Source organism: Taurulus bubalis (genome assembly GCF_910589615.1).
Source record: "Taurulus bubalis genome assembly, chromosome: 17".
Lineage (NCBI taxonomy): Eukaryota > Metazoa > Chordata > Actinopteri > Perciformes > Cottidae > Taurulus > Taurulus bubalis.
In genome coordinates, this window is record NC_136605.1 from 13,238,145 (window position 1) to 13,255,672 (window position 17,528).

At 39.8% G+C, this 17,528-nt stretch overlaps 1 protein-coding gene across 1 annotated transcript in view; it reads left to right on the forward strand.

Moving 5' to 3' along the window:
* Nucleotides 1–150: 150 nt before the first annotated feature.
* Nucleotides 151–17,528, forward strand: part of LOC306750053 (ras-related protein Rab-26-like) — a gene marked incomplete at both ends in the record, with an annotated part of 37,703 nt that continues 20,325 nt past the window's right edge. Inside the window, 2 exons of the mRNA XM_079233438.1 lie at nt 151–339; nt 1,980–2,090. Coding sequence (XP_079089564.1) covers nt 151–339; nt 1,980–2,090 — 300 coding nt within the window. The remainder of the gene's footprint in view (nt 340–1,979; nt 2,091–17,528) is intronic.

Here is a 17,528-nt window from a genome sequence, read left to right on the forward strand (position 1 = left end):
TAGAGAAGGTGTCGGTCATGCGTTCAACGCGCAGGTGAAACCAGATCTCCTATTTCAAGTTCTTCGCCGCAGCAACTTTTACGCCCTCTGAATATTTTCTTTAGTTTGCTTTAGTTAAGATTGCTACATTTAGTTTTGAAATATTGAGAAATGTCCCGCAAGAAGGCTGGCAAAGGCAAAGCCGCGTCCAGCAGCCCGTCTGCAGGCGGCAGCCCCTCCGGGAAAGGGACCGGGAGAGCTGCGAGGAGCAGCCCGGCCATCGTGCAGATGAACGGCGTGGTCCATCCCAGCAGACCCTCCGTCAGCAGCAGCAGCGAGTTCTATGACATCGCTTTCAAGGTAGGACCTTCATTTCTAGAATTGTACCCCCCAAATATCTGAGAAATAACGAAGGCAAGGTACACATTGATATAAATGATATGTCACAGAGGTCACTCAAATTATTAGCAGAGTGGTACTAACGTTACATTATCAGATGGACAGTTTTTGGGGCTTTTGTTTACCTTTTTTAGGAGGAGAGGATGGAATAAATACACATAGGCTAAATTAATCTGTTGGTGGTCTTATTCTCTGCAAGTGGTGCAATCTGCTCGGCTTTCACTGGCTTTCGCTTTACGACCACCTTTGTATTCATTATTAATCAGCAGCGAGCTCCTGACACCAGCCGTGTCCGTAACGATCGATCCTCGAAAGCGCGCACACATACGGCCGCGCGCCGTGCAACTGGTTGAATGCGCGTGCGTCCCTGCAGCACGTGCACATCACTGGGTTTTGCGTTAACGGTGCTTCGCCTATAACCAGAGCACAGGGAACCGTCACATCAACACAACACGAACACACATTCACACCCGCTGAGTGTCTGTGTGTTCTCCAGCTTCAAGGGACTCGTGCCACCTCCTACGTGTTTTTGAAGCAGCTGTTTGATGTCTTTGCGATGCTCCTTTTGTGAACTGTAGATATTCTTATTTGATAGATATTTGTGAGGTGCACCTACCATGTCGACAGTACACAACATCTTTGCAGTCAATAGTCACTTCCTTCAGTTTGAGCCTGGACTGAAGCCACATTATTACATTTGGTTATGTGATCTACATCGACATCTGATAATAATCCAATCACATTATTTGCAGATCTAGTTGTTATGTTTAGTTTGCATGACTAGATGAAAGATATCTGCAGCTTGTAGGGTACCTTAGGTCCATCCCTCTTTCTGGTTTCATTGTGCCATTGTTTACTGTTCCCAATGAGTGCTACTCCACTTTGATTCAGTGAGACAATTTATTGCAGTTTATTTATAAAACCCAAGTGCAGGGAGAGAGCAGGTGCCTCCTCTTGCACATAGCAGACATTTAGCCTATGTAGAGCTGTTTCATGAAGAAGGCATGAGAGAAAAGAAGAAAAACAGACAGATTATAAAAAACAAAGTTGAAACAGGGAGCATAAGGAAACAGAGGGTGAGATCTTCATACATACGACCTATTTCTACATGTTATATCTGACCCAGTCACAACCCTTCAGTCTTCTTCCTCCGTCTTTCTTCTCCTCTCTGCTTCATCTGTGTAATCACATCTAACCTTTAACTTCATCGCAGCTCGCATTAAGAAGAGAAGCAGCAAAGATCAAGTATGCCCTATACTCGCCCTAATGTGCAGTCACATACTCATTCACATACACCCTCTTCACTGCCCATGTATCGATATACCAGGACACATTTAGCTGAATGATTCATATGTCCTGTTTTTTATTTCCAGAGGACAAACAATTAGACACTGATACCAAACTGAACATACGAGCAAAAGCTCTTGGTGCTCCACATGTTTTATTTGCTAGTTATTTCAGTTGTGTCTGACTTTCGCCTTATCGACCATAGCAGACAGTCCCAAGTTTGTTTTGCCCTCACAGCTCTGATTTTTTGTGCTTCTAAGTTTAGCCCTCCAGTCATTCCTGTCTGATGTGTTCTCTCTTGTGTTCCTGTGCAGGTAATGCTGGTTGGAGATTCTGGTGTGGGGAAAACATGCCTACTGGTTCGTTTTAAAGATGGAGCTTTCCTGGCTGGCAGCTTCATCTCCACTGTGGGCATTGACTTCAGGGTGAGTTCAAATCAATGCAACTAAAAACAAACAAATCATTCACATGCATGCAAACACACTGTCAGGTTTAGTACCTTTTGTGAAACAAGGCCATATAGGATATTGATTTCTTAAATTAGTTTGACATGCTTTAGTTTTCTAGTCTTCCTGGATGATCATCGAGTCTCTCGTGTACCAGTTTGTGTGCTCCCATGTGGGTCGACAGGAAATAACGTGTCCATCTTCTCTAATGATCACACTCAGGTGTCCAATAGACAGTTAAACTCACGGGGCAGGGGTCTGATCCGGGCAGCAAAAAATAGACAGTTGCCTCCCTCCGGCTCGATAGTGACCTCTTTCACAGGGTCATGTCAGCTACAGGAACTTCTCCTTTCCATCAATCACTTGGCTTTTTCTGTGCAATTTTCTGTTGGAGCTAATTTATTTTTCTCTTTCATTGTCTTTTCTAACAGATCTAAATAAGTTAAAGGCCTTACACTGACTGGCCTGCAGAAAACCTTACTTTTATAATATGTATTATATTCTTTATTTTGTTGGCAGGGTGTCGGAGAGGTGTTCAAAGCACTACTGATTTAGCTTTGTACTCCTATATCATTGTGATTCTCTTAACGGACAGTTTGTAAATCGAAATCGATGCAGCAGAACCAGAGATATTGTTGTAAAATCCTTCCCATTGCCTCAAATGACATCACTTGAGGCAATGCTACAGACAGGCTACTACCTTATAGGAGCCACACAAGGCTTTATACAACTTGTTTCACTCATGCAGCAGTGCTCCCCAATACCTGTAACATACTTTGGTGTGGAAAAGCAAAACAATTACTCTTTAATTAACCTCTCTTGTAATTATTTAGTGCCACATTTTTGTGGAGTAGTTGGTGTTAAACTAACATGAGCATTTAACTGCACCTCCTGACCTGGTTAGTACTCTTACCTCAACCCATCTCCTCCACCTTTGATGGTAAAGTAACGTATTTTGAAATGCTATTTAAAGGTTCCAAAGTTAACACCATTTACATAAAGTGCAACATTAGATCCTTTATACTCTTGGGAGGCATATGAGTGTGTTTGTGTGTGTGTGCTAAAGTAACCAACCATTATATAGCTCTGTGAGTGGGTTGGATGAGCTTGTGGGTGGATGAGCAGTTGATTTATTTACTTATGTAACGTCTCTTATAACACTGTCTGTGGTCCCGATGTACATTTGGGTCCATCTCAGCAAAGCAGAAGCGTTCATCAGCTATCTTTGCCGGCTGCATTTCCTGCTAATGGAGGACGAAGTACGAAACTCATAAGGTTTGGTGCTTAGTCGGCTCTTTTGTCATACTGACTTATTATTTAATTGCAGTGTGGCGCAGAGCTGCATGACATAAATAATTTCATTATCGTCTCGTTCTCTTCTGCATGGCTTCTTGTTCAATGGTTCAGTTTTTCAGTGCAAGTGAAGTCCTCGACTCAAGAGGCTCCTTTCTGAGACAAACAAGGGGATATTTGTATTTAACATACATCCACAATGTTCATAAGTCATGATTACACATATTTACACATGTAATCAATGCAAACATGTTAATTTTTTGCACAAATCCTCTAAACAATTGAGTAAAGCATGAAGATCCTCTGTGTTTGTCTTATACATGGAGACAGGAAGTGCTTGTTTTGATCCCTTCAGTTGGTGGGAAAGACAGGCAATTTGCTTCATTTGGGGATTTGATCCAGTTCCCACTTCAAAGCAGCAAGATGCTGTTTCCCTCCCCTCCTTCCTTGTTTATTGTAGTCTCATCTCGTTTAAGCCTCAGCATGTTCTCAGGATTACAGAGCTGCACTTGTGCCTTGCGAGGCTTAAAATACAGTCATAAGAAGAAAAAATAAATCCACAAAAATTGCATTTATTAATTATGAATGCCATAAATTCATAGACAAAGAGTGAAAAACAAGACATTACCTAATCATATTAATTCCATTCAGATCTCCCCTGTTTGATGGTGTCATTCTGATTTATAATTATTGCTGAACACTAATGGGAAAGACGACTGCTTCTATATGGCCCTGCGGCACATTTACGGCAATGACCTATCGACTAAATCAGGTTTACTGGATGTAATTTCACCTCTATAGCTCCCTCAAGAAGCGTCGCTTATACTACAATTATTTTTATCACACAGATTGTGTGGTCTTAACATTATATTGAATCCCACTCTGTTGTATGTGTAAAGGATTATTGGAACCTGCAGGTAAAATGTAAACCTTTTATATAAGTTTAGGTCATTTTTCACAGAGATTTTTCTTTTCTTTTTTGAAACTGCTCAATAACAAAGAAATGCCTGATTTGGAGTGGTGATGGAGTAGTAAAAGTCCTCATGTTCAGGTTTTTGCTCAGAGCACATTTTGCAGAATACACACTTGCAACCTACATTGCTGCATGTCCAGGTCATCAGTTGCCATGGTAATAACCGATGGGCAGGGTAAAGGGCAGAGCTCATCTCTGCTTCATTGTGTGGTTTCTTTTCTTCTTCAATCAGGAGGTCTTAATCGGGCTGTGGAAGCTGTCAGGTGACTATAAAGGACTTAACATGTTGTTCCTAATGCTCTAGCTTGCTGATTTATAAAACATCAAAATCACACTTCAACGTCCTGAGGACTTTTCAAAATGTATTTTTGCATTATAACACATGTAATTACCATAGCCACTTTTAGGCTCAATCTCTGAAGTCTCTTTTATGAATTTGATCAAAAGCAGCAGGACTTTATAACCAATTATCTATTAAAAGTCTCCTTGTCTGGCTCTGCAGGGCTGCGATGAACAGAATAATCTTTCTGGCAAGGATGAAAAGACACCACTTAGAAACAAACTGCACATGTATTGGTTGACAGGATTTGTGTGTTTGTTATTACACTTAGTTATTACATTTATTTTAGTAGCTAATTAGATATTAGAGATGTTTGAACTCATTGAATTACAAAAAAGAAGAACTGCATTTTACATTTATATGTACAAAGTTATCAAAATAAGGGAAGTGAAACTTTCCAATCTGAAAGATAAAGAGAGAGAGAGAGAGAGAGAGAGAGAAACACTAAACAGCTGGCTAGTGATGACATGAGTTTTCTCATCCAATTGTTGTACATAATATTAGGCCTAAACATTTTGTTGGCATCTCACAGTATTTAAAAACAGTCATTTTAAATCCATAGTACTGTTTTTTTTTTTCTTTTGAAAAGAAGAATCATTATAAAGACGTTCATCAATATTAAATATTTCCTACTTAAAAAATTCCTGTGAAAAGACTAAAACAAACAATGTATCAATCATTTTCTGAATACTTTCCAACTTCCACCTGCCTTTGCCTGTATCACTCAGCTCTATTTATATATTTCTTCTCTAGTACAGAAAAGAAAGATTTGGCTACATAGAGAACTATTCTTAATTGGATCAATTCATTGCTGGGTTTGATTATTTTATGGGATTTGTTGACAACATTAGAACCAGACCCACTCCTTACCATGTACTGTGTGTACTACTCATTTCTATAGTTTTTTTTTTTAGGGTAATGCATTTCCATAAAAACTAATAGGCAAGGAACTACAGTCTACGGGTGGAACTGTCAGACTGGAGTTCTCTCTCTATATATATATATATATATATATATATATATATATATATATATATATATATATATATATATATATATATATATATATATATATATAATAGCGTCTGTGACCAAACACTTGACATATTTTATGTCAGCCAGCCATCTTAAACTGAGCAATATGATTTTCACACACTGAGGGAAGAATATAAACGTTCCAAGTTGTAAATGTACATCCATCATACGTTCAGTTTCCTTTATCTTTCTCCCCAGCACACTATATTTGGTATTTTGCTAAAAACAAACAAACATGTCCAATGTGTTGTTTATTCATTTAAAAGTTATAGCCTGAAGCCTTTTTTTCTTCTTCTAAATCTCACAGTTAAAAAGAGCGGTAGGGCAGTCAATTAATTTGTCTAAGCTGTAAACACAATGAGTCCCAAATGTTATTTACTGAAAAGCATTATTGGTAACTTCCCAGAGGATTCTTTCTCCATTAAAGTAGTTCAAATGTATAAACAAAGCTACAAGAGAAATTTCTTTAAAGAGTCAAACAGAGGACCATTAAGAGAAAAAAATGCAAAATAAGGAAATTATAGCAGAAATGAACGATGTTCAGAGGGTTAATATTAACAGTATTGCTCCAACCAGCCATGCTCTCATTTCCGATGAGGTGGAAAAACAACCTTTCTTTCTCTCTTCATCTTCAAAACCTATCTTGCCTCATAACACCCGAGAGAAGTAATCTTTCAATCCCTCAGCTAATGTGAATGCAATGGTGGGGAGAAGAGCAGCACTTCTCACCTCTACTGAGAGACCCGGGAGCTGCTGTCAGTTACGTCTACTGCTCCCCGAGTGACTGACCTCTTATGCAACCACAGATTCACCACTCTGCGCCTTCTACAAAAACATGGCTGGTTTGACTCGGGAAGTCAGTTTGAATGATGCCTGAAGATAGATCATCACACTTTGGGCTTTTCAGCCTCTTTGGGGGGACAATTTCAGTCTGTTGGTTTGGTCCAATCCTTTGTGCTCCAGATTGAAATATTTCAACAACTATAAGTTGGAACACCATCATTTTTTACTCAGACATTTATGGCCCCAGAAGATGAATCTTTGGACTCCCGCTCTAGTACCACCAGCAAGGCTCTGTTGTCGCTTATCCTGGGAAATATTTCCACATCTACAATATGGATTGGCAAAACGTTCACAGATGATGCTTCGTGATGACTTTGGTGACTTTTCCTCGAGGGACATCGTAATGCCTCAGTTATATTTTTTCAGTGGTAAGTTTCAGAGCTGAGTTGGAATCATGACAAGGAAACGTTTGGATCTTCTATATGCACAGAAAACATTCTCAAAGCTCATTAAAGTTCTCCATTTCCTCCACCCAGCCGACTAGTTCGAAAAGAAATGTATGTGTCCGGCAGGAGAGAACCTGCTGCACGGAACCCCACAAAGGACCGCGGTTGATGGTGCTGCATCACTCATGTGGACACGTCCGGACTTATGCGGACACGTTGGCAGCATGAATTGGATATTTGTGGTTTTGAGCGAGTTGTCTCTTTGGTAAACTAATTTCAAGCATCAAAACAGTTCATCCACATGAGTAAAGGTATGTTTTCGCAAGAGATTTGAAGAATTTCAAAAATCAAGCTTAAATTTTTCAGTTTTAGGGCCATATTTTCTCTTTACACTTGTGCCTTAAGACAAAGGTGCCTCATTATATAGAGAGCTGAGATTGTTCTGCACATTTTGATAAAAGTGCCTTTTTAAAAGGTGAATTTAAGAAATGATATAAAGTCGAGAAAATGACCTTAGACCTCAGGGAGTTAAAAAGGCTCTCATCTTCTGCCCTTGTTTGCATCTTGTTTGGTTCATTTGTGTAACACTCTGGTTCATCTTCAAAATAGTTTCCATCCTCTCAGCTACGACCCAAGGTTTTCATAAGTCCTTAATTGTACCTGTGTCTCAGGTAATATATATTATTCAGCCTTCTTAGTATTGTCAGTTCAAGCAGAAAAACAGCTTTTCTTTTCTCTCTCTTCATCGTTCTGGAGCTTAAGTGCTTGGACCGTGTTTGTGAATGTATGACACGCTCTCTGAATAAGATGCATGAGCACCGTTGACCTCAGTGACAGTCCCCTCCCTGGTCCAGCATTATTTGTAAACAAAACGTGCAATAACTCAAATTGGCATGTGATGCGCACCACAATATTCAAATGTCTCCAACAAATTAATCACATATATTTTTTTATATATCTGACGTTCTGGAAATGTAGTCGGGTATCACAGACCACACTCTGCAGCACAAGAAATATAAAACAGCACAACCCTCTCTTCTTCAATGATTTAGATCATGCACTCTATCTAGGACCTCTTCATAAAATGTCCCTGACGGGTTTAAGAGACATGGATCCCATCTGGCATACTAATTCATTCCACCCTGTTTGTAGTCTGTATTTCCCACAAGACCTTTTATGAGTGATCTGAGAGCAAATGTGCTTCACATGTCAAATTATGGCTGTGGTGAGGATTGTTGTTTTTAGCCATGCTAGTGGCTCGAGGGATGACGATGTCAGACGATCAGTCGGTGCGTTCCATTGGTTCAGACTCGAATATCTCAAGAACTGAGAGATGGATTGCCATCAGATTTTCCACAGACAATCGTGTTCTCCAGAGGAGAATCTGTACTGATTTTGGTGATCCTTTGACTTTTCCTCTAGCGACACCATGAGGTTGGCATTTGTGATCTTCCTTTTCTTTTCTCATCTTACTCGTCAATCGACAACCTGTATACATAAACATATCAATACGTGTAATATCTTGAAAAACCTATTCCCTCTCTGCTTCCCCAAAGGTCGCCTCTCAGGTTCACATTTACACTCACGACACACTCTGACCGCTGTGTGCCACAAGTCGGACCAGACGTTTCACACCTTGGAGTTGAAGCCTGTAGAATCAAGTTTCCCTTTTTAAGCACAGCAGGAGAGTTTCACACGTAACTGACAGCCCCATTGATTCAGATTTTCACTTTCCTGTGATGTTATTTTTGGGTGTAATTAGTATGTATGTGGGGGTGGGGGCTATGAATCAGGCAACTGCAAAATGTTCTTAGAAAGCTTGAAGTGAGGATACATTTGGGAACTAAAAGAGGCATTTAAAATACATTTAGAAATATTTGACCTTGAGCCTCCGATACCCTGAGCATGACAACATGCCCGCTCTCATCCTAATTAACCAGGATCAAAGCCAAGTCACTCTGATAGAAGGATTTGTTTTCTTAAAGAGGGCGCTTGGTCTGAATTCACTTGTTCTGTATTTTTCTACATGAATGAAGCATAAAGCTGATACAGCAGCTTCTGAAGCTTTGTAGTGGCTCATTTGTCCAGTGACCTTCATTGTCTTTGGTGAACTGACCAGTCTGGTTTGTTGCCATCAGCAATGACTAATTTATTAGTTAACTATTTATTAACAGAATGGATTGTTGAATAATTTAAATATGTCTTGTCTTATTATCGAGGCAATGCTCACGATTATGTGTGCATGTCTACAGCAGTGAGGATGTGTGTGTGTTCCAGCGCAGACAGAAAGGAGATGAGACGGTGCACATATCGTCCTATAATGATGAACTCAGTCACCTTTTAAAAGATATGTTGATATACATAGAAGATGGTAGCAGGATTTTTCTATGTATCTCATTTACATGATATTTTAATTTAGCCTTTAGTTTGCTTGGATCCATCGAGATGGGAGGGATATATACTTAGACTAGTGAATTCTCTACACTCTCCATGAATTTCTCATATTTTAGCTCATTGGTGACAGACTGTTCTAATTAAGAAATTGCATTTAATGTTCATAATACAGACTTACCAACACCTCCCACTTCTAAGTTCCTGTTTCATATAGCTCTGAATTTTACTTTTTTAAAGGCTGCACATTTCTTTTAGACTAAACATGCCAATATAGCGCAGGGAATTGCCAGGTTGGCAAAGCTCATTCCAAAACGAGTGAATCTGGGGTTGGTTAAACGCATGTTCAATTTAAAAGCAACAAATCAACTAATTTTGCCTTGAATTAAGCAATATTGTAGGGGGTGTTTGTGATGTTGTTGATAGAAATGTCCCCCTCAATATGTTTCTCGTTCACAAGTCTTTAATAACAACATTTAGGGAATCTTTTTTAAAAAAGTATTTGTATTTTGTGTTTAAATGTTTTAGTGTTGTGATAACAGTACAGATGTTGTGTGTATGGTACGGCTTTGACACAGTCCATGAACACTAAGACAGTTTCCTTTCCCTCTGTTCTTCTAACAATAAAATCTATAAAGGATGGGATAAATTTATTATAGAAGAAGGCAACAAATGTCTGTGTTTGAAAGCTGTAACTTCACGGTGCACCAAGATTACTGAAGTTCCTTTTTAAACCACCTGAAATTGAACCTGTAAACATTGATTTCTTGCCAGACCGCTGACCCCATAATGCTTAGCCAATCATCCCATCTAGACATGCGATTCATCACAGAGGTTGTTTTACCTTTGGTTCGGTCAGCCTCTGGTGAACAGGGGGTCGTGGTTGCGCTGGAAGACCTTGTTGTGTGGACAATAGCATTGATAACAGCTTAGTGGCTAAACAGGCTGAAAAGGTGTTAGAAAGTCGATTCACTGATCACAGCTGAGCTGGGAAGATTATCTCATTTTGATTACCGCCAGCGAGATTACAAAGTAATTGACTGCGGCCCCACATACTGTGTGAGTATGAAAGTATATTTGCTCGGTAAAGACTATCAATAGATTATTGATGGCAAATGGCCATCTGTCTCACAGTCACTTCAGGAAGTGAGACACTGGTGTGGTTTCCGTTTAATTCCATTCAGTCACAAGCATAGCGGCACATTATGTGGCTGTCAATGACACAAACAGACATATGCACACACAATATACAAACCCACAATGATAACAATGCTCAACGGATATGGCAACTGTTAATGAACCAGTGGAGATCCAAGCTGGTACATCTGTCTCTCTCTTCTTCTAGCCAGATATTGTCAGTGGCCTCTCTTACATTACTGCCAATAATGTTTGTAAAAACTGGCACGGTCTGCTGAATAGTCACCATGTTTTGGGATGCAGGCGACCTGTTCGAATGCCGGCAGTTTCTGTGGAAAGCTCAAATATTATGTGCTCCAATGCGTGCAGTGTTAAAAAAAAAAAGGCTTCAAAGATAAGCTGGCAAGGAGAAACAGGCAGATAACGAGCACCTATGGTGGTGTGTTCATGTGTGGAATGGAACTGCAACTATTGTCGACTAAGGATTAATGGTTTAGCCATTCTTTGAGCAAAAATTTTGCAATTGGTTATAGGCTTTCAAATGTGAGGATTTGCATATATTATTTGTCTTGCATTATAGTAAATTACATTGGTGGAAACTAACTAAGTACATAAGTAAGTGCATTAGTACACTTCCCCGCCGCAGTTCCATTTTATTATTGTACTTTCACTCCCATCACATTTATCTGTTTTTCACCGAAATTAAATGTTTAAAAACAATTGGCCGTTGTAACATAGAAGTCAAACACCCACATGCACATACAGGCACACACTCACGCAGGCTGAGTGAGCCGTCATCCTTTGCACCATTGACTCATGAGCATGAGAATCTGAAATAGATTAAATTAGGACGAGCGTGATATGAATCACATTCTCTTTACTTTCATTTCTGACTGGAAAAGAGAGTGTGTGTGTGTGTGTGCGTGTGTGTGTGTGTGTGCGTGTGCGTGTGTGTTGCTTTTTGCATCGTAGCTGACGTGTTGTTGAGATTTTTTAGAATACATTAATATACAATGCATTTTGAAGTGTTTGTTTAGTGGCTGAAAGTGTCTTTGTTCAGATAAACACAAGGTCATCATTTCCAAACAGCTTGTTTTGAGAGAGTTACTCATGCAAAAAGTGGATGTTAGTCATCGCATAAGTACTGCTCCTCAGTTGGAAAAATTAGATGCACTTTGTCAAAAGTGTATTTACATACTTTTTTATTTTAATCACCCAGTCGTTGATTTTCTACCTGTACAAATATAAAGTTGATTTTGCAGGTCAGGTTGAGGTTGCTGCTTTGATAAGTTGAAGGATGCTGATGGAGTTGTGTGTAATCGTCCCTTCAACAATTGACAAAAGGCTGATTTATATTATAGATGAGTATTTCTGACACGAAAGAGTGTGATGGAACGTTTCTGTGTTTGCCTCCAGATATTGTGCCTGTAGTCTTTCTGTAAATTGTGTGACTTCAAAGAACTGTAAGTCTTAAATACCACAAGTTATCCACGACTTACATGCATGTTGAGTCTTTAAATGTGGTTCTAGAGAGAAGTTACGGATGCCACCATATGAGTCTGAAAGTGTCTTTGACGCACATTTTAGAGAGCGAGTATTGAAAAGAGAAGGAAAATAAGACAGCAGGGAGAGAGGCAGCTCTGGCATGTGAGGGGACGATAAAGGACCCATTATAGAAATCAGGCTCTGACTCGATGATTGCCTCTTCTTCTTCTGAAAGCTACCGCTCCTCTTTGAAACTTCCTCTTTCATTGTGCATGTCACTGACAGAGCATCGCCACTCGTTCTCAGCGTCTATACATTTCATATATTATAAATAGTTATAGTCTGTGGAGTAAATGGTTGACTGAGTTCTCCATTATCCACTCTCTCCCACCTGCCAGCCTGCTTTCTCTGAGTGGGTGCAATTAAAGTGCCAAGCTTCATCATGCCATCAAGTGGCAGTTATGTTTTTTTCCTGCTTAAAAATCAAATTGAATTAAGAGGAAGTTGGAGCTACAATGTGAGCCTGAGGCACAGTTGGACACACACAAAAACAGGCAATACTTGTGTGTGTATAAGTCACCTTAACTTTGAGCCATTTTGCTGGATTGTAAGTATAATTGCTGTTGTGTGTTTAATTATATAATGGCTTAATTCTATGAGGCTTTTCTGCCTCAGCCATTACTAAAAGTTGTCAAGCATTCAGTTCCGTCCAAGTGAGTGTAAATGTGTGTACATGCATGTGTAAAATTGTGAGTGTTTGTATGTATTGGATGGGGTTCACTTCTTCTGCCTAGGGAGATGCTTGTAATTAATGAAAAGCAGCTTTGCCACCTGCTGCCATAATGTCACTGAGACCTATGGAGGCGAGCCCTGAGGAGCTCCATGAATATTTAACCACGGCATGAAAGGGAAGTGACTAGTTCTACTAGTAGTAGAATGTGGAGCGTGGCTGGATGAAGCTCATGAAAGGTAGAAATGGTAAAATATGTTGATCAACAGACATACCTTTACTGAGAAAGATGGGGAGTATAACAGGGTGAAAAAGTAAACAATTTGGACACACGACACGATCCTGTTAGTTGATCTTTTGAAACGGCTAATGACTGCAATTTACAATTTGCTGCAGTGAATTTCATTTTGGATCTATGTCATCTAATATGTCGTCTCACAAACTCATTTTACAGCTGAAACTGTGAAAGGAAATTATAATAATAATATTAAATAAATTATAAACAATACTAATGGTGCATAATTAACAAGCAGATGTAAACAAGGAAGTTAAGGAACCATTATAATGCATTTTATAATGTATAAAGAAAAACTCTCAAATCATTTATTCAGCTAATAAAAAGACACATTTCCTTAAACCACCACAGTTACATACATAAATACAGCATAATGACAATAATTACTTCATCATTACTTACAGTGACATCTATCCAGGGATGTATTGGCTTGCTGCCAGAACTAATGTCACATGTGATACTTAATATTTGAGTTATTTATGTTATTCTGAATAGATAAATACAGATTATACTAATTCCAGATTTTTTGTGTTCGATCAATGTTACCATTATTAGTGTCTGGTCTGTGTATTTTATGTTTTTTGTGTGCCATCTAAAAACATTTGATTTAGATGAAAGGAAATATGCTTTTGGATGGAGTGTATGCTATTGCCAAGTATGTTTTTTCTCTTCTTTTGATTTGTTCTGATTTGCTTTATAATTCGGGGTCACGATTTCAAGAAACGTGTCTCAGCAGTTGAGAAACATCATAATAAATCTGAGTAACACATGCATGCCAGATATTCTTTAGAGAAGTCTGCGATTATTCTGGACCAACGTAAACAAATAAAAGTGCTCCGCAGAAAGAGAATGAGGCTCTCCTGCTCTCCCAGTGCTGGGGTATCATAGAAATAATGAGAACGTCTGTGTCTGTGGCACCCTGCAATTGTCGCTTTAAAAGGACCCTAAGGCCCTCTGCTACTACAAATAGTCTCTTTTTTTTTCCAACTTCACCAAGTCACCCAAGTGAAAAAGTCAATAACAGGAAGGTTCCAGCTATTGCACACACAGCACAGTCTGAGGTGTTTTGGGGAAACAGACTTTGCTTTTTAAGTCAAAGTTGTGACTGATGAACACAAAACCTTCCTTCTTAACCCAGCATTTATCAATTTATATTTAAATATAGTAGTAGTATAATGTACAAACAAATCAAAGTAACAATACAAGTAAAAACATGACACCAAAAAGTATTTTCCTGAATTTATTTTGATCATTTCCAACAAATTGAGCGTACAGGCAATTATCCCCATTTGAAACCATTGTTGCCACATAGCCCAGACTGAATGAATCCCTTAGCGTCTACAGATGGCAATATGTATCTTGTGTAATGGGACTTATTGTGCTGCCTCTGTCCCCAGGAGGAATACCCAGAGCATCTTAATTGAAAGTATTTGAGAAGAAAAAGTGTGTTATGTTTTTAAAATGCTGACTATGCTATCGCCTGGACCAAGAGAGGAGAGAAGAGGAAGAGAGGAGAGGAGAGGAAGACAGGAGAGGAGAGGAAGAGAAGAGAGGAGAGGAGAGGAGAGGAGGCGGGGGAGGCCATATTTAAACAATGATGTATCACAGGAGGTCTAAGTAACAATTACTATAGAAAAGGAAATGTCTCTAATCAACCTAAATTACAGACGTGAAAGTGTCCTTTACTTACCTGCTTTCATCAAATCAAAAATATTCTATTTCTCACATTGTGTCTGACTGTACTAATAATAACTTCATATTACAACATAAGGATGGCCATACGCTTCATAAATGCAGGCCATGTGAGCTACTGTTGGTTCAGTAAATACGGTGATAGGATCTTTTAGGCCTCATTTAATTTTCCTGACATTAAATGATATTTCCACCGTATACAGTTGAAGGCTAATTATGATCTGAATCTGGGCTAAAGATCCCGTATGGCTCTGTGTTTGGAAAGACATGCTCGTTTCTTTGAAGAAAACGGCAAAATAATTGCACAAGATTATAAGATTGTGTGGAAGGAAAAAGGAAGCTGGAGAACAAGGGAATGAAAAGAGATGAGGAGGATTGGCAATGCTTTATAATTGGTGTGAAATATGTTTGACCATGAATACTGTGAGTCAGCAGGATGTGGGCTTTACAGGATTGTTGTAGATGTGAAGACGGATCTTAATTTATAGGTTTTTAATAAAAAAATGTAACATATAAAATGGCATAGACCATAAAGTTTGTCTGATAAGATCAGCGCCCTCATGCAGAAAGAGGTTGAATGTCTTAGTGGATACAGAAGTGTATGTATACGTCTGTGTCAGCGTTCGACAGCTGGGAGTTGGGTTGACTGCAGAGTCGAGCCCTCAGTTCCTAACTTAGTTCCCCCATTGCTTTGATTTCTGACGTGTGTTGAGGCCAGGCATCCTTCTGCTGCATTGAGCTCTCGGAATGAAATAAAAGACCTCGAGGAACGGCGACATATAGCCTCTCGCTCCCTCTCTCTCCTTCTCATTCTTTTTTATCAGGACAGTGAATTTGTCTCATACCGTTTTGAGCCATCATGCTCTTCTTCTTTGCCTCACACTGCTGCCATTAATGTTTTACTGGCTCACACTTCACGGACCCTCTGGAAGCTCCTTGTGCATTTGTAATTTATGATCCCTGTGAAGGGCTGTTAGAGTCATTCTGTCGGCCTATTGACGATACCTTCTCCCTCATGTTCCTTTTAGGGGGAAAGATTACAAAGCTTAAAATCCAGTGTCTCGCTGCTAAGTAGAGCAGTTTGTGTTTGAAGATGTGTTCTGTTTGAAGGGTGCTTGGCGATTTTGCTCGGGAAATGAAATTGACCTGAACGCGGTGCGAGCTTCTCGGCTGTGAATTGTAACTACGCAGAGCCGAGTGTCGGCTTGTAAGATGTTGAAGCTTGAAGAAGTTATAAAAGTAAAGGGGAGACGGCGTTGCTGGAAGTGTGATTGACGGTTTGTAATCTACAACACCTTAATTCCCCGTCTTTCCACAGTAGACTTAGACATATAAGCTGCTCGGATACTTTTTTTTATCCTGCTCAGTCCACACTCTCGGTGAAATCCGTCTTATTATGTCCCAGTTCTGGCTGATTTCAAGTAATTCCTCTTAAATTCAACATAATTATCAGTGTAATCAAGTCAGACTAACCACCCACAATTCTCACGGTGCTATCATGAGGCTCTTTTCCTGGATCGCTAAATATTTATGAAGCCTCCGAGCACATTGTGAGGGTTGTTTTTAGCGACAACAACAACAACTGGGAGGAAGTCTTTTGAGACTCTGATTCCTATCAGAGCACACGTACAAACTGCAGCTTGACTTGTTCGTGAATATGTATGAGATTCCTCCTTTGGAGGTAAATCCACCAAACACGTCAACAAAGACCGTATCTATTTAGAAGTGCTCCGCTGGCAGATTAGCAGCATGTTGCCGGGGGTTGAATATCTTTTCTTTCTCCTCGGGGCTTGACGAATTAGAAGGTCTGCAGCGGCTCTCAGGACCAACTTGAAGTGGATGATGATGGTCGGGGAATACCAGGTGCCGTTATCCGCATCGCCGTGTCTGAAGGCCTATATGTGGGTCACTGAAGAACATCTTGACCTCCTTACTTTCTACAGCAGTCACCTGCTCATGGAAAATGGGAATGCATTTATTTGAGGATTTTATGAGCATTTCCTCTCGAACTCAAACGATTAGTTAATTCGTCCTTTAACAGAAATGACCATAAGTGGTCGTATGATAGTGAAATGAACATATTTGGGATTTGGACCCACGTTTGGATAAAAGGAGGGAATTTGAAGACACCACATTAGGCTCAGGGACATTTTAATCTCTGATATTCTAAAAACAAATTAATGAAATGATCTGCATTTCAATTGATGAAAATAATCAATAATCGCATCGTTAATGTCCTCCACACACAGAAAGCTGTGGAAGTGTTGCAATGGCCTGACAGTGTAGATTAGCCGGATGTAGTGTCCTCTGGTGGTTTGACCAGCAGTGACGTTGCTCAATGAGGTGAAGGGCACAGAGCACAGGGCAGGTTCAGACCTCAGAGCGGATTCAATCCTTTGAGTCGCTTCTTTTTTTAGGCCAGGTAGACTACAGGGACACGTACTGCAATATTTGGTGCAAAGCAATGATTTTAATTCAGACTGAATTTAATTTGATGGCAGGTTGTTTAACCTTTTATGCATCTTGCTCTCTGACCCGGGGAAATGCACGTCCATTTGGCTGAGCCTCACTCTGCTGTGTGGTAGAGCAGCTTGAAGCCGAGATCAGAGGAATGTCTTCCAGAGGGCTTAATCCTCTGGAGGAAAGAGGCGAGGCCTCATCAAAAGGGGCCAAAGTCATGTGGAGACATGCAATATTAATAGAGAGAGGAGAGTATGTCTAGTTGATGAGGAAGAGCGGGTTCATCCAGGTGTCTGACCACAAATTGATGCAGACCCACACCTGTGGTTGTTTTTTTTCTACACCCTGAAGGACTTG